Here is a 22,249-nt window from a genome sequence, read left to right on the forward strand (position 1 = left end):
GAGCAATTAGGAGTATTTTGCATGAGAGACTGACTTGATTTGTAAACTTTCACTTAAAGCACAATCCAAAAAAAAAAAAAAAAGAGGGATGCGCAAGAGAAGCAGATACAAAGAGAATTGATAAGATTGAATCCTATTAAGAAAAGGAATGCTGGAGAACCTGTAGTAGTGGACGACCTATATGTGCAGTCATGGATGTGGTGACAGTACCTTCTTAAGAACAATAGCTCTTTAGCTCTTTACAAGGGGAAAGAATCTTTCTAAATCATTGTTATTTATTTTACTCTTTTTTTTCCTAATTAACATAACACAGCAATCATCTTAGTATATGGAGACCCTGAGTCTTACCTTTCTCTGGAACACATCTGTAGTTCCTGCTGACAGTGAAATGTGATGACGTCTCCGGCCCTGTGACCCAGTTTTCTTTTACGATCAATATTCCCACTAAGAGGAACTACAGATTTGCCCATTTGGAAGAAATTGTTGAGGAAAGGAAGAGCCAGGTGTGGAATTGTCCAGAAGCAGAAGGAAGCATCAAAAGAGATTTAAGCCCAAAAAAGAAAGCTAGAAGTCCCTCCACCTTTTCCAAGGAGCCAAGGAAACCATTTTAAAATATCATAAAATTTTATGCCTAAACTTTGTATATGTGTGCATTTATGTAGACAGTAATACAAATAGGGCTGCCAAGTATAGCCACAGAGACTGTGTCCTATACAACTCAAAGAGTTCCCATTCACATAGAAGACAATAGCATCCAGGTAAACTCCAGAATCTGCTTCCAGTGTGCTCAGGTTGTACAATGTGATGGCCCTGCTTACAAGAATACAGAACAGAGGACTGATTTAAGAAGTAGTAGTAGGATGGCTCTCGGAGTCCTGGTGGCAGAGTGGTTAAGCACTCGGCTGCTAACCGAAAGGTCGGCAGTTCAACCCACCAGCTGCTCCTTGGGAAAAAGATATGGCAATCTGCTTCCATAAAGATTACAGCCCTGAAAACTGTATTGGGGCCGTTCTACTCTGCCCTATAGGGCCACTAGGATTTGAAATTGACTTGATGGCAACAGGTTTGGCTTTTTTGTTTTTTTTTTTTTTTGGAGGATGGTTCTGCTATTTCAAGATGTTTCTCCCTCCCAAATAGCCTAAGAACTGCAGTTTGCCATTAGAGATTAATTTATTGGGATTATCACAATCTAATCCCTCATTAGGAGCCCTGGTGTCACAGTGGTTAAAGCGCTCAGCTGCTAACCAAAAGGTTGGTGGTTCGAACCCAGCAACTGCTCCACAGGAAAAAGATATGGAAATCTGATTCTGTAAAGATTATAGCCTTGGAAACCCTGTGGAACAGTTCTACTCTGTCCTTTAAGGTCAATGTGAGTCAGAATCAACCAGACAGCAATTTTTTTTTTTAATTTAATCCCTCAGTACGAATTAGTTCATTCAATTGTTCTCGTCTGTGGCTAAAGGACTCATGTCTTCCTAAAAGAGCTTGTAGAGATGGATACGAAAAGAATGTGAAAAGATTAAGGGAAGATGGGGAGTGATTTGTGACAACAAATGGGCTATTTCATGCACAATTCAGTCAAGGGCTGCTCTGTTCTGAGCAATATTAAAGAATTAAGTTCGAGATAGTTAGTGGTGGACCTTAGCTGATCCAGGAGACAGGGAAATATTGAAGGTTATAAAACTGGGAATTTTATGGAAATTCAGATCAGTCAAGCCTTCTCACCCTCAAACATCAATTGCTGAAGTTACCCACCAGCTCCTGCCTGGACTTCTTTGAGAAGGGCATTGTTACCGTCCTTGTCTCTGTCCTCCCCTGCCTGCTGACTAACTCACATCAATTCCGTTCAGTATATCTTTACTCCATACATGCTGTATACAAGCTTAGCTACAAGTTTTAGAAACAGCTGCTAAAAAATGCTATTCTCTGGCTTCCTCTCTCATTTTGAATATTTTCTTTCATTTCCTCCATTTGCGATATCTTGGGTGACATTCCATCGGGAAGTAAACTTTCCAAGTAGTGTCATGTTGGAGGTTTTGGAGAGAGCTGATGTGGCCTGGAGTGTTAACAGGAGTGCTCTGTATGATGAGAAATGTATGTTTTCTTTACTCTGGCCAGATTTTTCTAGACCAGAAAGTGAAGGTTTTTTAAATATTAGCATGTAGTATATTTAACAAAGTCCTTACTGAAAATCCCACAAAATATGTCTTTCCTGCATATTTTTAAAGCACAGAGGCGCTCACCTTGGTTTGTGTAAGCATTCAGTGGTGCATGTTATACTTTATTTTGGCCGCTGGAATACATATCGAGAGGGTGGCTCTTTTTGGACTCCTGGCAAAGTTGGCAAGCTGCACGCAAGGTTGGTCGAAGGATAGAGTGACTTGAGTGAGCTCTGAGCAAGAACCCTCACTGTCTGCTGTATAAACACACGTCTAAATTCACAGTCCAGTTCATCACGTCTATGGCAACTGAACTATCCTGGGTTGGACTCTCATTGTCTTGCCTGGGTTGTGGCTATAGCCTACCTTCTAACTGGCTCCATGACTCCAGTCTTGCCCACACCCCTCCAGCCTCTTCAGTTGAAGGCAGCATATCAAAAAAAAAAAAAAGTCCTTTGTTTCTCTCCAAGTATGTTCACCCATAGTTCTCCAAGTATGTTCTTTCCAAGTATGTTCACCCACAGTTCTCCCACAGTAGCAAACTTAATTTAGAATTTTCCTTGTATGCCTTTTATTTTGGAAGCAGTTTCTATTTATTTCTTAAGCCACAAATTATTTCATCAATGCTCCATTCACAATATTTCATATTAGAATCAATGATGTGTTATAGCTTAATTAGCAGTAATTGTCATTCTTGGTGGCATATAAAGTAATTATGCATCTTACAATCAATGGCATGTTAGATTCTTAGTCCTGTGGTAACTGCTTTGTGCTTTCCACCTTGGGCAGCAGCAAGATGCTCTTTGGAGTCAGGAAGGATGGAGTAAAATGGCCTGTTCTGCTCCTTGCCTCCATTCTCCACTTGAACCAGACTCAGCAGTCTTACACAAGGTGGCAGGTAGAGGGGCCATAGCCCCCTCATGAAAACCCAGGAGCCGGGCAGCAGTGTTCTGGCCTGGCTCCCAGACTCTCTTACCCCAAGATTTTGCAGGCCCTGAGGGAATTGGAAAGTGAGAACCCAGAGACCTCATAAAACGCCAGCCTCTCTCTTCACTGAAGACCGCCCTGTGTTGCTCAGTGTTTGGGTGGCAAGAAGCAGATATCACCTCCAGTGGGATTTATTAGAAGGAAATCTGGTGCTCGAAGAATCAACAGGAGGCAGAAGGAATGGGCTGAAAAAGGGCAGAAAACAGGGGAATCCAGACACTGGGCCTCTGGAACAATCTGGCCAGGGTAGTGGACACTGCTGCTATGACTGCTCAAAATTAATCCTAACTCTCCCTTCAGCTTTGCCTCCCAGTTGGGAGCATCTAGTCACAATTGTCCATATTCTGCCTGTATCCTGGTTCCCAGGAGACAAGGAGCAGGAAAATGTCACCCCTTGAGTTTCAGAAGAAGGAAGTAGGGTCTAGCGTCTTGCCCATTCAGCGGTACTACAAAGGAGAATATCCATCCCCAAGACAGAAAGGAGTTTTGATATTGTATTGCCAAACAATGACAAATGTCCCACTGTACTCCATTGCAAATGTCTCAAACAATCAGAGGACTGTGACTTTTTAAAATTGGCTACATTGGCTTCATCTTGAACCACGGACTAGAAGAGGAAACTAACCCTTCTAGAGCTGATACAAAAGGTCAACCCTTGTGCCAAGTATGTTATATGATGTGATTGCTGCATAACATGCAATTATTCATTCTTAGACCTTCAGCATATCTTAAGGAAGAAGGAGAGTGGTTACCAAAGATTTTCCCAGCTAGGAGAATCAAAGCAGGAACTGGAGACAGTGGAATTTGGGTGCTAAATAAAATAATGTGTCTAAAAGATGCCATTGTTTGAAATTAGCCCCTTGGACTGACAGGTAATTAAGTTCTACACTAGTTTAATTTCTTGTGTGGACCTGGGTACAAGAAACCATACATGGGTGGTAATTTTTTTAAAAATTCTCTCCAATTGCAGAGGAAATGTAACTGGGTATGAACTAGTAGCACAAGTCATACATCAGTAGTCTGTAGTGGGGTCCACATAAATCCTTTTCTTTCAAGTTATTTAACTGTTTTGAAAATGGTTTCAACAGAAGTAATTCCAATTGCACCAGAAAGGAAACCAGAGTCTTAAAGAAAAATATACTCTTTGCTGAGCAAGGCAAACATATCAGTATGCCGAGAAACAAACCAGTCTCTTGTGTTTGATTTCCTTAACAAATCCACTGAAACACTTATTTTATGTCTTAAAAAAGACTGAGAAACAAAGAATTCTGTGGCCCCTCAAAATTAATGCATACAACTGGTTTGTAACCATTTTAAAAGGGAAGGTACATTTCTTTTTTAAAAAGAATTTGTTTCTCTGTTATTCACAGTACCTTATCGTGTGACTTTGCATATATTACGACCACAGTAAATATTTGTTGATTATAAGAATGTTTCCAAACCAAGTCTTTGTGGATGAGTTTTCTAATTTTAAAGAATTAGATAACCTGCCATTTTCCCTCATAATTCTATGCATAAAGTAACACATGGTTATTACAAACCTAGCCCTTTTTACAGCCAAGCCCTTAATTGAGTTATTTTCCAACAAGCTTTAAGTGACACTTTCTGTCATGATATTGCTTGTTTGCCTCTTAATGCTCAAAATAAAAATCCTTATGTATGCAAAAGGTGAGAACTTGATACTATTTCATGCTAATTCAAAGGCATTTGGTGAAACTACTTTCAGTTATAAAAATTAGATCTGGAAGATACATTGAGTCAAGACGGTTGTTTTGTTCACAGTAAACCTTGTAAGCAGATTTATTGTGGGTATATAGCAGTTAGATACTTAGATATAAGTAAGAACTTAGATGTGCTATTTATAACAACATTTTAAAGGTATATTTTCCTAGAAACCTGGGCACCTCAGTGTTCTTTTCAAAATTTAGATGCAAAATTTTATCTCATATATGTGACCTCATATGTTTGTGTTAATAATACATGACAATCCCCTCTTGAATGTGTTTCACATTCTTTCTCACATGTATGTAGTGTTGTTATAAAGTAATGAGATTGACTCTACAATCTTCACACACATACACAAAGAAAATTTCTATTTTTTACATTTTAATATCTAAATTGCAATGCTATATATTGCATACCTATATTTTTAAAGTTGATATTCCTTCCACAAATCACTTTCTTAATATAGTCAGAACTTTGGGGATTGCTTTTCAGGCTATAAATATTTATTTGGGCATTTGAGTATGGGTTTATACTGCATTCTTTAAGTGGTTGGTGCTGAAATTGGAGTTGATGTAGATCTCAGGAATTATTGTGATGGGAATGGGACCATCCACAGAGTCTGAGCTCTTAGGAGGTCTGTAAATATTTATTGAATGAAAGCACATTTGAATGAATGTATGAGGGGAAAAAAGTGAAGTTTTTTTCTTTTAAACGTTGTTGGAACTAACGAAATCAATAACTTACAGTGAATGTAATATGTAAGAGGGAAGGAACTTTAGTAAAAACTCTATGGAAACAAGTTTTAATTTTTTTATGTCATTTTATTTTCCATAAGTTTGATTTTTCTTATGACACTTTGACTCCTACCTCTTTTACATTGAGACTGATGATTTCAAGTGCTCCATAATGAAAGGGAGGCTAGAGAAGAGGAAGAATGAGCATACATTTGTATAGGGCAGGAAGGGCACTCTAACATCTGGCAGTGGTAGCCCACTGGGTCCATTTGTTAGTGCTCATTAAATTCACATTAATGCATGAACTGCTCTGAACGTGTAAATGCCATTTGGGGTTGGTTGCTTTCTCCCAGGCCAATGGCATTGACTTTGGGGGCCCTACCCCTGGTTGTTTACTTGCCAGTGGCATTTGACCTGGGGTCAGACCTGTATTTAACCCTTTCCTGTAGGTCAAAAACAAATTAATTTGGTGAGGATTCAATTGGAAATGAGTCGTCTGTACAGCAGGTGTTCCCCATGGAAAATGTGCTCCAGGTGGAAACGTTTTAAGATCTGTTCTTGGGCCATCTCAGAAGAAGCTTCAGAGGTCAGGGAGGCAATTCCAAGACATCACATGTGGTGAGGGCCTGGGGATGGAGGTAGCAGGTGCCGTTACTCACGGAAGTTTTCTCAGCAGTTTGGGGGAACTTTCAAAGAGGTTCTTTGGAGGTAATTTATTCATATATTCATGAACATATATCTTGGGCATTCATTGTGGACTGATTTACTTAGAAGTTGCCCTAAATGATTGGAACTTTGCCCTTTACCCCTACCTCCCACCATCAACCAAAGACTTTGATTTGAAGAAAATATTGCATTTTTCTCTTTCTTTCTTCTAGAGGATGAGGAAGATGAAGAAATGGTTGAGCCTAAGGTTGGCCATGATTCAGAACTTGAAAATCAAGACAAAAAACAGGAGGTGAAAGAAGGTATGGTGCGGGAGAGAAATTGACTAATAATTTCGTTTTGTTTTTATCAAAATAAGGGATTATATGGGTAAGTAAAAATTAAACATATACCCCCTTTCTGGGAGTTTTTCTATGGTTGTTCAACTCAATTACATTTAGCAATGTAAATTGTAATCATCAAAACTGGAGTTTATTTCTTGACTGATAGAAGCAAATAACAAGCATACCATCAAGTCATAGTTCCAGTAAAATTATTACTAAATAGTGATAAAGTAAGACACTTATTATTAATTGTCATGTTATCTAGTTCACTCCACCATCTATTCCCAATGAATAGTAAAGGGAAGAAGAAAAAAATATTTTGTCAATAAATTCAGAAGTTTTATCACATGATCTATCTAGAAACATCAACAGTCATCATTACTGTTAATTGAACTATTAAGCTTTCTTCCACAACTCTGTTCGTATAAGGAGAAACAACCTCTTATGTGTTCGAGTGATGATAATAAACTAACATTTATTAAACACTGACTGTGTGCTTGTATCTCTCCTAAGCACTATGTATATATTATCTACTCCTCACAACATCATTTTGAAGCAGATACTATGATTATTCCTGTGCTATAGATGGAGAAATAGGAAGAGAGAGGTTTAAAAACTTACCCAAGGATACATGATTTATAAGTGTGTAAGCCAAGATTTGAAGCTGAATCCAAAGCCTGTGTATTTCACCGTGATGTCACCGCCCCTGTAATAGCACTGGATGGATGGATGGTTAGATGAAAGGAAGGAAGGGAGAGAGAAGAGAAGGAAGAAGAAATAGAAAAAAGGACTACCAGGGTTTTGAGCCAGTTCATTCCAGTTAGACCCCCTGCTGAGAATTTGCATTTCCACCCCAGATATACTGAATCAGAATCTACATTTTAATAAGATCTCCAGGTGGTTATTATGAATACATAAGAATAACCTAGGAACCTTGTTAAAATGGAAGTTCTGATTCAGTAGAAATGCAAATTCTCAGTAAGAGGTCAAACCGGAAGGAATAGGTTCTAAGCCCTGAGTACTACAGGTGATATTTCCTTAAAAATCTAATTTTGTATCACTTAGAGATTCTGAACCCATTGAAATTGTCTTCTTGCTGACAAACGGAGAGAAGTACCTGAGAACCGAGTGTAGGGTGAAAAACTTCTTCCGTATTTCCTACTGAGTGCCCCAAATGTAAATCAGTAGAACTCTGATTAGAAAATCATTTGATTTTTACATTTTAGGATGGCTATAATAAAAAAAAAAAAAAAAATTTTTTTTTTTTTTATGGCTCTAGCACAGTGTGTGACTCATCTTGGCACTGGAGATTTTGTAGGGATGGGCGTATGTTGACCAGGTGTACTCATTTCACCCCCTTGTGATCTCATGAGAAAATTAGTGTAGCTCATGTAACTATTGCAAGTGACATCCGCTTACACTTAAAGCAATTTTTACATAGAAATGATTATGGAGTTAAGTGAGACAGTTATGTTTACATTTTTTAAAAAATTTGTCTCTAGTTGGGGATCATTTGAGAGGTGTGTGTGCATATTTAGAGAGCCCTGGTGGTGCAGTGGTTAAGCACTTGGCTGCTAACCAAAAGGTTGGCAGTTCAAACCCACCAGCTGCTCTGTGGGAGAAAGATGAGGCAGTCTGCTTCTATAAGATCACAGCCTTGGAAACCCTAGGAGGCAGTTCTACTCTGTCCTATAGAATCACTGTGAGTTGGAATCAACTTGATGGCAATGGGTTTGGCCTTTGGTTTAGTTCACATTTTTAATTTTGTTTTGATTTGTTTCATGGAACCTCAGGTATCTAGTTGGCAGTATGGCGTAGTGATGGAAAAAGCACAGGGTCTGGAGCCAGATTACCTGGGTTCAGTCTTGGCTCTGCCACTTATTAGTGGTGATCTTAGGGCAGTTCTACTCTGTCCCGTAAGGTTGCTATGACTTGGAATTGACTCAACAGCAACGAGTTTGGATATTTTTGTTTTTTAGTAAGTTAATTTAACCTTTTGTGCCTCAGTTTCCCTATACATCAAGTGGAGATAATACCTGTCTCCTAAGATTTTTATAAGAATTAAAAAAGATTAGTGAAAGATAATGCTTGGCACATAGTAAGTGTTGTATAAAAGTTCACTAAATTATCATTAGCAATCTTACATTGTAATGCCAGGGTCTCCAACCACATGTCACCATACCGCTGATTCATACTAGCCTTGGGTACACCAGTTCTCTGTGCCCAGCTTTGCCATAGCCCCGAAATTAGAAATGGGGACATGGTTACCTGGGTCCCAGCTGGCATATAAAAAATATCTTGAAAATATCAAGAGATGCAAGCAAAGTCTTTTAAACTGTTTGGAGAACTATCTTTAAAGGTCCTTTTTTTTTTTTTTTTTTCCACTGTGCCTGGTCTCATGCATTGAGCAAAGCTGACTGCTGTTGAGTTCTGGGGTGTGACTGAGGCAGGGAGGAGATCCAGCATCCTTAAACAGTAGCAGCCACAGAAGACACAAGGATTCCTTATTTTGAGAGACTCTAAGCGCATTTTATGGAAGATATTTTTACATTTAAACTTCTACCAGAAATGCCTTTTTAAAAACCTGACGAATAGAAAATCATTATCATAGGTATAGCGAGAGACAAAAAAAAAAGTCAGGATCTATTAAGATACTCCTTTTTTTTCCTTTCACAAAATACTCTTAAAATGCACTGGATGATAAAAGAGCCAGGGTACTTTTTGTGTGTCTTGGCACCGACCCCCACCCCTAACCCCAAGCTCCAAGTCATCTTCTCTGGCAAAGCAATGAAACCCCCTCTTAAGTTCTGAGGAAAAACCCCGTCTAGTTTTAACTGTTATGCATGCTTCATGGAATTGATTAAAGTCATGTTAAAAGTCAAAAAGAAGTTTGAAAGAACATTTCCTGTTACCGCTGCACCGTGTGCCTTACTCTCCATTAATGGCTTTTCTGCAAATTAGCACATAATGGGTTAAAAGCATGTTTATGTTGGCATCAAACTCTCTCTGGCTCCTTTTCTTTTTTTGAAAGCAAGACAGTATTTTGCAAACGTTTTCAAGAATCCCTAGCAGATCTAATCGTGGCGCCATTCACACGACTGCGTAGTGGTTAGGGCTGTGTCAGCACTTCCATTATGAACCCTGCATTGCAGGGATTTATTACTCAGCCATAAAAATTTGCTCTGGGCTGAAACTTGACATACACGGTTTCAAACCAGGGAACACATTTTTGAAAAATCTGGCCTTTTGGGGAGTTTTAAAAAAAAGGTGGCGAGAGGGAGATGTGAAAAAAAATCAGTATTCGCCTGCTTTTGACATTTTTGCCCGTGTGACATCAAAAAGCATTAGACATGAAAGAAATCAAAGTTGTATTTATTACTGTTTTGACTTTTTTTTTCCCCCCACAACATGGTCGAAAAAATAGCAGGTACATTTTAGCTTTTAACCAAATTTAGGCAATTTCTATATATTAGCGTCCTGGTGTCTTCATGTTTAAAGATTCAAAGCAATAAAGTCAGAAATCTAAACTTGTAAACGCAAATTAATTCACAAACTTCACATTGACTTCAGAGAGGATGTCCTTACTTGTTAGTCTGGTTTGGTTTTACTGTTTGAAAACTGATTTCACCTTAAAGTTCTCATAAAGCCACCTCCCTACTTAATCTGATATCTTTCCTGGGTATATGGGTTTATTTAGTTTTTTTTTTTTTAATCTTTCAGCTATATTCTTTAAAAATATTTCTTTAAATATGTAATTTTCTTAATTACATATTTAAAATGAAACTTAAAGGCAGGATATTTCTGAAGCGGATATTTTTAAAATAAATTTTAACCTAAAAATTAGATATTAAAATGCTCAATGGAAGTTGTAAGCTTCAAATTTTTCATTTTTACAGAGGCAGCAAAAAGTCCCAAGAACCCTAGCAACCAAAAGATATAGTATATAGTAAACAGAATAAACTTTTTAAAAAACCAACAGTGCACCTTAACATCGAGAAGAAAACTTAAAGTCTTGAAAATGCATTAAAGTATTTTTATATGTGAAACCAAAAGAAATTAACATTTCTGTAATAAAAAGTAGACCCTAAAGTAAAATTTAAACTAGATCTTAATTTTGCAGGCCACAACTTCATACAATTAGGCAGTATTCTCAATTTTTAATTTTATGATTCCAGGACATTTTTCTTGTTATTATTTTTCAAGCTAAATATAACTATTCAGATAAATTCGGAAATTGTCCTATCATTTGGATCAAATGTAAGTCATAGCCACGTGTTCTGTTTTTCATAAATAACCTTTATATAAATTTTTTAAAAAGCTCACTTTAAATGCATAATTTATTGTTAGTTCTTAGCAGAAATACTCCATGTTTTGTGTTGTGAGAACAAACAAACACAAAAATGCTACAATTGCATTTTCTGCTTCACTGATAAGAAAAATCAAATTAATGCCCACCTTTGGCTCTGGTATGCATTTTGCTATTAATTAGTATCTGACTTTTTATGCCATAAATGTGTTAAAAACAATTCATTAAGTTCCAGGGATAGGGAAAAGTTATGGAGAGATATTTCAGGGAGAATTTAGGATCTGTCCTGGAGTACAATTCTGATTTTAATTTTTTATGCTTGTATTTTGGACCTTGTGGATTTCATTAATCTACCAATTTTTTTTGTATGAAGTACGATGTCTGGAGATGTTTTACCTCAGGATGTCACTTTTTGGTTGTGGTTCCTGGATACTCCATTATGTTTGCATTACATTTTAACAACACTCATCAATTTAAACGTTTTTAAATTTGAAAGACTTTTTTAATCAAAAATTACTATGGCCCTGACATGTCATGGGGTTGGTAACCAATGTCATAAAACAATATGTGTACTAAATGTTTAATGAGAAGCTAGTTCGTTCTGTAAACCTTCATCTAAAGTACAATAAAAAAAAAAAAAAATTACTGTGGCCGTATTTAACCCCCAAAGTTGAATATTGTTTAAACTTAAAAAAAAAAAATACTCATCTACACATGCATCTTATTATTTTGTGCTAACAAATCATGTCATTCGATCCCTATTAGACATCAAAGCTTACTATAAATATATCCTTTGTTTTGCTTCCGTAGCAATTTAATTTCCAGCCAAATATTGTATTGTCAGACATAATATCTGGAGAGGCTACTGCTTCACCTCTCTGAACTTGGCCTCTGCAAATACACTTTGATCAGCCATTTATGTTTCTCCGAGAGAAGAAGTCGTGTATCTTGAAAGCTAAGATCAAAGTGACAATAAGCTACAAGGAAGAAAAAAAATTACAGAAAATTACACAGATACTAGTTTTTATTCAAGGTAATGGACCTATAAGGAAAGACAGCTGAAATAGAAGTGGCTTAAAAATGTAAACAGAGAGTGGAACGATTTTTATGTTATAAAAAAAAGGAATAAAGGGAAAAGGTCCTACTTTGCTGTTTAGTTGCATGTGTCTCAGGTCTCCCATTAACCGTGACCAAGGCTTGTTGTTGTTAGGTACCATCGAGTTGGTTCTCACTCATAGCGACCCTATGTACAACAGAACAAAATGCTGCCTGGTCCTGCGCCATCCTCACAATCATTGTTATGCTTGAGCCCACTGTTGCAGTTACTGTGTCAGTCCACCTCACTGAGTCCACTTTACCAAGCATGATGCCATTTCTAGGGCATCATTTAAAAAAAAATAGGAAAACGTTGTTGGCCTTACGATATCTTTGTGCAATGAAGTTTGATTATTCATTTATGTAACAGTACTAACCAGACAAAATGGACCTAGCGTATTATAGTTTTTTGTTTTTCCTTTTGGCTAGTTACATTCAGTAGTTTTAGTGTTTTCTGGAGCTTACATAAAGATGACATAATTCAAATGTCTCACTTATACCCCTGAGGGAGCAGGAGATCAATGGGATGCAGACCCCAAATTCTCATAAAAAGACCAGACTTAATGGTCTGACTGAGACTAGAGGAATTCTGGCGGTCATGGTCCCCAAACCTTCTGTTGGCCCAGGACAGGAACCATTCCCGAAGACAACTCATCAGACATGGAAGGGACTGGACAATGGGTAGGAGAGAGATGCTGATGAAGAGTGAGCTACTTGTATCAGGTAGACACTTGAGACTGTGTTGGCATCTCCTATGGGGGGGGAGATAGGAGGGTAGAGAGGGTTAGAAACTGGCAAAATTGTCACGGAAGGAGAGACTGGAAAGGCTGACTCATTAGGGGGAGAATAAGTGGGAGTAAGGAGTAAGGTGTATATAAGCTTGTGACAGACTGACTTGATTTACAAACGTTCACTTAAGGCTCAATAAAAATTATTATAAAAAAAAGCCTCACTTATAGGAGTCTTAGAAAGAAGATGAATTACCACTTAATTACTAATTATTGAGTGCTCAATTATTTGCTCAGTATATATTTATCTTTAACCCTGAAACCAGACTTAAAGGTTAGGAATCATTATGCCCATTTTACAGATGAAATTGCTTTTCAAGGAGCTTCAGTTAATTGATGAAGGAATCAATGCTAGCAAATGGCAGAGTAAAGGTTTGATTAGAGGTAGTTTTGTAGAGTTCTCCTTGTTGTTTATGGCCTCCACAGATTCCTCAAGGTAACTACTTAAAATCTGAGTCAACCCATTGTCCACTTCAGCATTTCTCAAACCAGTGTCTCGGCAACACTGTTCATCAGGAGTTGATGTAGGTTCTGGGAAAGTCACAATGCACATTAGCATATTTGCAGGAGATTTAGACAAGAAATATTTCTAACTGTGTTCAGGGTTGCTAGAAACAATGATGTTGGACTGTTTTTGGAGAAGATCCTATGCTATTTTGGATGAATCATGTTCTGTTCTAACTTTACCCCAGGAGAGCATTTCTCAAGATGTGAGCCAACTACATCAGGATCATCCTGGTTTCTTTTACAAATACAGATTCTCAAGCCCCACTCCAAACCCACTACATCATTGTCTGGGGCAGGGAAAGGGAGGGAGGAAGAGGAGAGACATTATAGACATTAAAAATGTGAAATCCACTGCCAAGGCTCTGCGGAATGGCTTCTTGAACAGTTCAGATTTCTCTTGAACAGTGGGTTTGCCATACCATTAATCCAATTAAACGGAGCTTCCTTAAAACATCATGCTACAGGTGACTATATTTTAAAGATTCCTTTGACCATGTGGTCAGGGAGAAATCTGTGATGGTCCTGAGGATGATTGTGGGAGTATTAGGGAAGTGTTAGGGAAACCCTACAGCTGACTCCACCAGGGATCACACCTATGATGTAAAGCACTCCACTCTTGTAGTTTAACTTCATAGGAGCTCCTGATTCTATTGAAAGAGCAATCAATCAAATGTTTATTAAAGGTACTCTGTATCAAGAGTTGAACTGGGGTTCCTGAAGAGCCACAAAGTTTCAGCTGACAGTTTTCTTCCCTTGAGACATTCTCGGTCTGGGGAACTTCCTAATCACTTCTCTACAGTTTTATGAAAAAGCTGCTGTAGAAGGACCGCTTTATATAACCTAATCACGACTGAGGTGAGCTCACCTTCAGACATAATGACATATTGCCAGTTATTTCATCTCTTTTTTCATTATTTTGAATCTTCAAATTTGGTTTGAAAAGATTAATCGTGCTAGAAAAGTAAGGAATAAAATCAGTTGTGAAGTGTTCTACAGAGCTATTTATTTATTCCATGGGTCATTTAAAAGCAGGAGCTATCTTGAATGAAGAGGGTGTGGAAGGACGGTTTAGCGTTTGAGTGGAACTTATGTAATGATCATTCAGCCTTACAGACTAACTATCTAAAATAAAATGAATTTAACCAATAAAAAAAGGTAAAGTACTACCTGGGTCTTATTATGGATGGTTCTTAATTATTTAATATGCACAGTTTTACAATAGTATCTAACATATAGTTTTATAGACTTGTCTATTATGTGCTATTTGAGCTTTTTTCACTTAAATTCTAAAGAAAATAATATTCAGAACTGATTGCTAAAATCTGAACACATCAATCAATTTTCATTTTTAGTCTTTGTTTTTTTAACTCATCACAATAGTAATTAGACCAGATATGAAATCTTTTCTGTAAATGTAACAATGGAGACATCAGCAAAAACTTGAGTTGTGAATAAGGAAATCGTTTAGAATCGGTATTAACTCTCAGTGGTTTGGTATTTTACTGTGTCTTTTATCACTCCTTTGATAAGCTCTTACGTTCAATCTCTTTCAAGAGTTGGCTTCCTCTTGAAAAGTTTTCATTGTCACTCTTTTCTTTCCTAACAATCTCTTGTTTACATTACAAGCCCCTCCAAGGGAGCTGACAGAAGAAGAAAAACAGCAGATTCTTCATTCAGAGGAATTCCTCATCTTTTTTGATCGGACAATAAGGGTAATTGAACGAGCATTGGCAGAAGACTCTGACATCTTTTTTGACTACAGTGGTCGAGAGTTAGAGGAAAAAGATGGGTTAGTTTTTGTATTTTTTTTTTTTTAATAGTGTTATAACTTGTGTACTGAATCTAAATTTATTTACAAATTGACTATACAAATCACAAATCTAACCAATCAGAGGAATATGAAATTTCAGGATTGATCTGGCTGAACAGCTTTCATGCAGGGCTTTGGTTATAACTTCTGACTTACAGTGAAATGCTTTTGAATTTGGAATCTGGGGAGCAGTCCAGGTGATAGACCCTTTTTGTGCATTTTCCTCCTTGGCAGATTCATGTATATTTGTCCCTCTGAGCAAACATGTTTATAAGCAACAAAAGGAGATTAGTATTGTACATAGTAGATCTATTCTCAATGTCTAAGCAAACAGGAAGCTGAAGAAAACAAACATGAGATATGAGAGATCTTTATTGATGTGGGAGACAGCAAAGAATGGAATTTTTTTCCTCTTTTTGGTAACTGTAGGATTATCTTTATGCTTTTTGGAAAACACAAGTGCAAGGATATATCTACAGTTAAAAAAAAAACAAAAACTAAGCAATAAAAGTAAAAGGCCCCAGATGACTTCCTCTGTGAACATAGCGTGTGTATTGGAAAGGCAGTAGCTGTCAACTATCCCCATAGGGGTAATAAGAGCCATTTTATAAGCCTTATAAAAAATAGATACAGCTGCTTTTTAGCCACCCATTTCTTTTGGCTAAGAACAATATGCAAAAGTGAGATCGCTTGCTCTTCTTATCAGAATTGACTTTTTACTATTTCTAAAATTCAAATACATTCTCAAAGGACAAAATCATATCATCATTACATGGATTGGACTGGACAATGGGTTGGAGAGGGATGCTGGTGAGGAGTGAGCTTCTTGGATCAGGTGGACAGTTGAGACTGTGTTGGCCTCTCCTGCCTGGAGGGGAGATGAGAGGGCAGAGGGGGATAGAAGCTGGTGAAATGGACAAGAAAAGAGAGAGTGGAGGGAGAGAGCGGGCTGTCTCACTAGGGGGAGAGTAATTGGGAGTATGTAGCAAGGTGTATATAAGTTTTTATGTGAGAGACTGACTTGATTTGTAAACTTTCCCTTAAAGCACAATAAAACTTATTTTAAAAAATCCATTTTCTGAAAGGAAAAATTAGAAAATGGCAGAATAATAGTGATTTTATCCTGACCTGTGAAGTTCACTGGAAAATATCAGCTTTTGCATTCAACAGCCCGGTGTGCCAACCCCACTAGGTTCTGCTGTATGGAAGTTTATTCCTGTCCTGTCCTATTGGCTTTGAAGATTAGAAAGCTTCACCACAATTTGGACTTACCCTTCATAAGGCAGATAATATGGAAAATTTATCTTTTTTGAGCCCAAAAGAACAGAAATTTGAATCCTCATAAACTATGAAATTGTTTAGCTTGGATTTTTTTTTTTTAACGTTTGGTGTTTAACTTTATAAAGTGAAAAAAAAAATCATGTCATTATTAAGGATGCTCAAAGGAATGTAACAGAGGCTCTGAAAACAGTTGGAAAAGGGTATTCTGAAAAATGTTCCCAACACTTGGCGTCATCTTTAGACTACTTTGAAGTGACAGGAATATTTGGAATACACAAGTTCTGCAATGTTTGTTTTATTTTAATTGGGTTCATTACTTACTCTATGGTTCAGTTGATTTTCTGGGTCCTATTTCCCTCTGGATACCTGGCCAAGTGTTATCCTGGGTTCCTCACAGAACTTAGGTGCATGTTATCTCCTGCCTTAGTTTGCAATGTTGGGACTGAGAAAGGTTACCAGGAAAAAAAAAAAAGTCTTAATGTGTCAGCTAGTTAGAGACCAAGTAAATATTCTGAAGCCAGGTCACCCAGTCTGAACAAGAGCTATAAGAGACAAGTGTTACAGGGTTCAAGCCAAGGAGATGTGGAATAAGTAAAAGAACAGAAGAAAGGGGGGCTTGTGGGAATCCCCGAACTGAAGCCCAAGCAATTTAGGCAGCTTTGTATGCAGATCCAATAGCTGCTGGCACATTGCAAGCAGTATTCACTGTAAACACTCGGTAGTGTGGAGCAGCTGCGTGACCAGTGCAGAGTGCTTAGAAGTTAGTGTGACGGGGTAGTTGAATGTCAGCCCAGGAATACTGGTCAAAGTGTAATCCTCCTAGACCCAAACACCATTTTGGCCTATGGCAGGAATAGCAAGCATCTGGAATGTGTTTGGTGCATCCCCTACTTCCCACAACACCTGTCTCGTGGCAGAAATCATCACTTGCTGTTGACCCAGGAGGCAACTACTACAGTCAATAAGAATTTGCAGGTAAATAGAGACTTGCATATCATCTCTGGCCTAAGGCCAAATGAGGTGCTATTGAAATCAAAGAATCCCTAAGGGTGTGTTTTTTGCTCCCATAGGTGAGAGATTTCTAGTATACCTTTGTTCAGGCTACAGCCTATCAGCGGGTAGAGAATGGTTCAGACTGGTCAAGAGGGAACCTGAAACAAATTTGGTATTTCATATCAGACTTGGAACAACACGTAAAACACAGGTTAGAGAGAGCTTTTCATAAGATATAAAGGAGGCTGTCTTTAGATCATAAAGGCCATCTTTATGATCAGAGTTTGCTGCGTGAATTAATAATGTTTCTGCTTCATAGAAACGTTATTTTTCCATTTCACCATTTCATTGTGAGCAGCATAGTGATAAATCCCCATTCTGAAACATCACATTTGTGTCTGATGTTTAAACCCTTCCAGGGATGTTCAGGCTGGAGCCAACCTTTCTTTCAATCGTCAGTTCTATGATGAGCATTGGTCCAAGCATCGAGTGGTCACCTGTATGGACTGGTCTCTCCAGGTAAGAATCTTTGCTGAAATGGGATAAACTGGGCTTTTGGGAAACGCTGTAGCTGAATATGTAAAAGAAGAGAGGTTTGCTCCACCACTGTGGATATGTTCACTAACCTACGTTTTTCTTCTCTAAGTCTGTTTTCTTTCTCATTTTACTGAAGTCTCATTTTAATTTTTCCTCTCAGCTATTTGTATTTATTGAGTACCTTCTCCATGCTAGGTACCCAACAGGGAACCAGACCTTCTGTCCATGAAACTGCTCTCATTAAGGTCGCTAGTGATTTCCTAATTGTCAGATCTAGTGGATATTTTTAAGTCTTCATCTGCCTTGACCACTCCGTCATCCAACTTAATTGATTTCACTGTACTTCTAGAAACAATCTCTTCCCATTGAGTTTTACAACTCCCCTCTTATGGTTCTCCGATAGTTCTTTCTCTTCTATCACCCTTAGTGTTGGGGACCCCATGCTCATGTCCCAGCCTCTGCTCTTCTCCCCCACATCCTCTCCTGCGAGTTCTTCTTCACCCCTATGGATTCAACCACCACACGTACGTACAGCCTGTTTATAACATCCCCAATCTCTCTCTCAACTTCCACTTTGCACACCAGACAGACCCCACTCAGGAGTCCCATAGACTGTCAAACTAATTATATCAAAAACATTATTTCCACATACCTCAAATCTTTTTCACTATTAAATTCTCTCTATATTAAAACACCACAATACACCCAGAACTCCCATAATCAACACTACCAACTTCCTCTCTCTTACCTCACATACCTGGCCTGTTACCAAGAATGTCCGTTTCTCCACTCATACATTCCTCAAATCCTTTCCTCTCCAACCCCTCTCATACCCTCTTAATTTAAGGCCTCGTCATCTTACACATGTAATATTGTTAACCTTCTAACTGGTCTCTCTACCACCATGCATGTCCACCTGCAGTATTTCTTCTGAACATCTACCCAAATAAACTTTCTAAAATACAAATGTATTTTTCTAAAATAAAATGGAAATCTGATCATTTTGCTCCCTGAATTAAAAGTCCCTGTTGCCTTATATCTAAACTCCTTAGTGTGGCACTCAGAGTGAAAGTAGGCACATTTCTTGAATGGCCAACTCAACCAGTGGACAATTTTTAAGGCACTATAACAAGCAAAAAAAAAAAAAAATTTTTTTTTATAACAAGCACTGGAGTCGTTGGGTGGTACAAATGGTTAACATGCTAGGCCAATTACTGAAAGTTTGATGGTTCAAGTTCACATAGAGGCACACTGGAAGAAAGGCCTGGTAGTCTACTTCCAAAAATCAGCCATTGAAAACCCTATGGTGCAGAATTCTACTCTGACACACATGGGGTTGCCATAAGTTGGAATTGACTCAACAGCAATGGGTATACCAAGCACTGAGGTGTTAAGTCACGTGCAAAAAGGCACACAGCCTGGTTGTGATGTGGCCAGAATTTGAACTCAAGTGGTCTGACTCTAAGCCCATGTTCTTAACAACCAGATGTTCCCTTCTGCAGTGACAAAGGCATAATAACAATGAGGAAACAGGAAGGTTATAACACTGAGAGGGAATAGTGGTATGTGTGGCTAAGATGATTTCCTGGTTAGAACACACGAAACAGAGGGGAGAAGCTTGAAGAAAGGTAGTTAGGGAGGGCCTAGAAGGCATGATAAAGAACTTGAGCGACATGGGGGAAGAGGAGATTCCTGATGCACAGAGTAACTGAAGATCCAGGCCCATTCCATAAGAGGGGATCTGGCTCGTGTGAGCTGTAAGGAGTCTCTTTGAGGAACAACTGGATGGGGCATTTGGCACATAGCTCAGCATTTCTCCTCTTTAAGTATCTTTCTTGGAGAAATGGTGTGGCCTTGTTCTAGGTGTCCTTTCCTTCAACCTTGCTTCCTTTGAAGCTGGTACTTATTTTCACTGCACTTAGAAGAATGCTCCCCTTCTTGGGAGAAGGGAACTTTAACTTGTAAGAGTTCCCCTGGAAGTTGCTGGTTACATTTTTAAGTCAATCTAATATATGATAAGTCTGGACACTTACAGGCAGCACAGTTTCTGTTTTCTTGTAGACTGTGCTTTTATTGGGAATAATAATCATAGCTAGCTTTTACTTTGTGTTTCTTACATGCTGAGTGCTACACCAAGTGCTCAGAAAGCATTTTCTCATTTCACTCTCTAACAATCATAGGAGGCAGCCATCGTTGTTACTATTATCATTATTATTATTTCCATTTTGTAGTTGAAAAAACTGAGGCTCAGAAAATCTAAGTAACTTGCTAAAAGTCACTCAACTAGGATGTGGTTGAGCAGAAAATTTGAACCCAAGTCTTATAGCACTCAGGGCATATGCTTTTAATCACTCCGTCCCACAAAGGGCTTATGAATCTGAAACCAAGAGAGCTTGGAAGTGCCAAATGATATGGAGCAGATAGTGAGTGCTCTCAGAGTTCAGCGGAGGCTGGGAGCTGGTCTTATCATACAGTGTTTCTCAGAAGCCTGGGATTCAGACAGATGAAGGGAGAAGAGGGCATTCTAGGCATATCTTCATATCTAGGGTGATATGAACAGCCCTGTTTAATACTACTGGAGAACAGGGGAACTAAAGAGGAATATAATACCACACAACTGAACTGTCATCAGCCACCAAGTGGGTGAGTGTCCTGCGCTCACGAACCTCCTTGTGCACCCAAACAAAAAAGCGTATGGTGCGTGATCTGATCCTGCCACGACTTCTACAAACAAGGTTCGCCTGCGCCTCCCGCCAGTGTGTGGGAGATCTGTGAGTGCTCGGGTGTGTGCACAAAAATCAGATTCAAGCCTGAGGAAACATTTAGCTCAGACGGTTCACTTGTTCAGAGTCTGGAAATTACACAGGAGCCTTATCTGACACATTCCTCAAAGGTACCTGCTACTGTGTTGCCTGATAGGTCGGCTGATAAAGTTCTCTGCAGAGGTGGCAGGGCAGGTTCACTGTGGAGCCGGTCCCTGCCACACGTCTGTGTATGATGGGCCCTATTGCCCGTGGATTTTTTTCCACACAGGGTTCCGTGTGATGATCCCAGTGCAGGAAGGGAAATTGGAAAAGGCAGAAAACACCACCATGGAGAGAGTGCATTTATTTTTTCCCATCCTATCCACTTATCCACTTACACGGTGGGAAAGATACTTGCAGTTGTGAAAAATGTGTTTAATATGGGACATGAGACCAAGGAATTGGAGTCCCCAGCTCCTGCATCACAACACTTCTCTGAGGTTCAAAGGACAAGGTTTACATGCTTATGGGAATAAGACACTTTCTGAATAGATCTAGATGTAGCTTAATGATGTTAAGAAAGAAAAGAAGGAGAGAGGGACAGTCTTGGAGGCCAAGAGTGCATGTATGCCTGGGATGATTTTGTGAGTGGAACAAAACAGAACAGAGGGCAGAAACATGAAGAAACTCTAAGGTTTCTAGATAGCTTTGTTCAGCTGGGCTCCTTAGAATAGACCACTTTAACCGTGCAATATTTGCAAGATATCAGCCAAACATTGCTTGGAAGAAATTTGGGTATCTGGGGAATTATGTTAAATTTCTCATCCATTGATGATTTTTTAGCTCAGTGAGTCAATAATACTATCCACACACTACATGACAGATTTTCCAGAAATGTCCAAAACCAGATACATCATCTTACTCCCACCATACATACCACATTTAAATTGTATCTACCAGCCTTGCAGTCAGTCATCCAAGGTACAAACATCAGTATTCTTTAACAGTTCATTTAGTTGCCAAATCCAGTCAAATTTACAGTAGCAATAAGACTCCAGTTCAAATCCATTAACATGTATTGGACAGCTACTTTATGCCACACCCTGTACTTCTTCCTTATGTGAGAAAGAACTTCTCAGCTGGTCTCCCTACCTCTAATCTCTACTCTGTTGAATCATTTTAAATACATTTGCCACAGTACTCTTTGTAAAGAGTATATACTTACTGTCTGTGTGACCTTGGGTAAGTTGTCTATCTTCCCTTGGCATGTTTTCTCATTCATAAAATGATGATAATAATAATCCCTAGCTCACAAGCTTATTGAGAGTATTGAATAAGTTAGTGTATTTAAAGCACTTAGAATTAAAAAAAAAAAAGTTGTCAGGACATAAAAAGTACTTAACAAATGCTTCATAGTATTAAGAGTGCTCAGTGACTTCTGGGACCATGTCCCAAGGTGTTTCTAGCCCTTTCTTCTTTTGTACCTCTTCACATTACCTGCCTCCCAGCCAAACGATACAGTCTGATGTCTTCTGAACATGTTCTTCTTTATTAACCATATTGGTTAATAAAACTATCTCTGGCTACTTAAGCA

General features: G+C 38.5%; 1 protein-coding gene across 4 annotated transcripts in view; it reads left to right on the forward strand.

Annotated features, from left to right (window-relative positions):
• Positions 1 to 22,249, forward strand: part of DYNC1I1 (dynein cytoplasmic 1 intermediate chain 1) — a 325,120-nt gene that overhangs the window by 189,483 nt on the left and 113,388 nt on the right. For all 4 annotated transcript variants that reach the window (XM_049893292.1, XM_049893295.1, XM_049893293.1 and 1 more), the window contains 3 exons: positions 6,484 to 6,573; positions 14,917 to 15,079; positions 17,794 to 17,893. In XM_049893292.1, the coding sequence (XP_049749249.1) occupies positions 6,484 to 6,573; positions 14,917 to 15,079; positions 17,794 to 17,893 (353 nt within the window). The remainder of the gene's footprint in view (positions 1 to 6,483; positions 6,574 to 14,916; positions 15,080 to 17,793; positions 17,894 to 22,249) is intronic.

Source organism: Elephas maximus, chromosome 8, assembly GCF_024166365.1.
Source record: "Elephas maximus indicus isolate mEleMax1 chromosome 8, mEleMax1 primary haplotype, whole genome shotgun sequence".
Lineage (NCBI taxonomy): Eukaryota > Metazoa > Chordata > Mammalia > Proboscidea > Elephantidae > Elephas > Elephas maximus.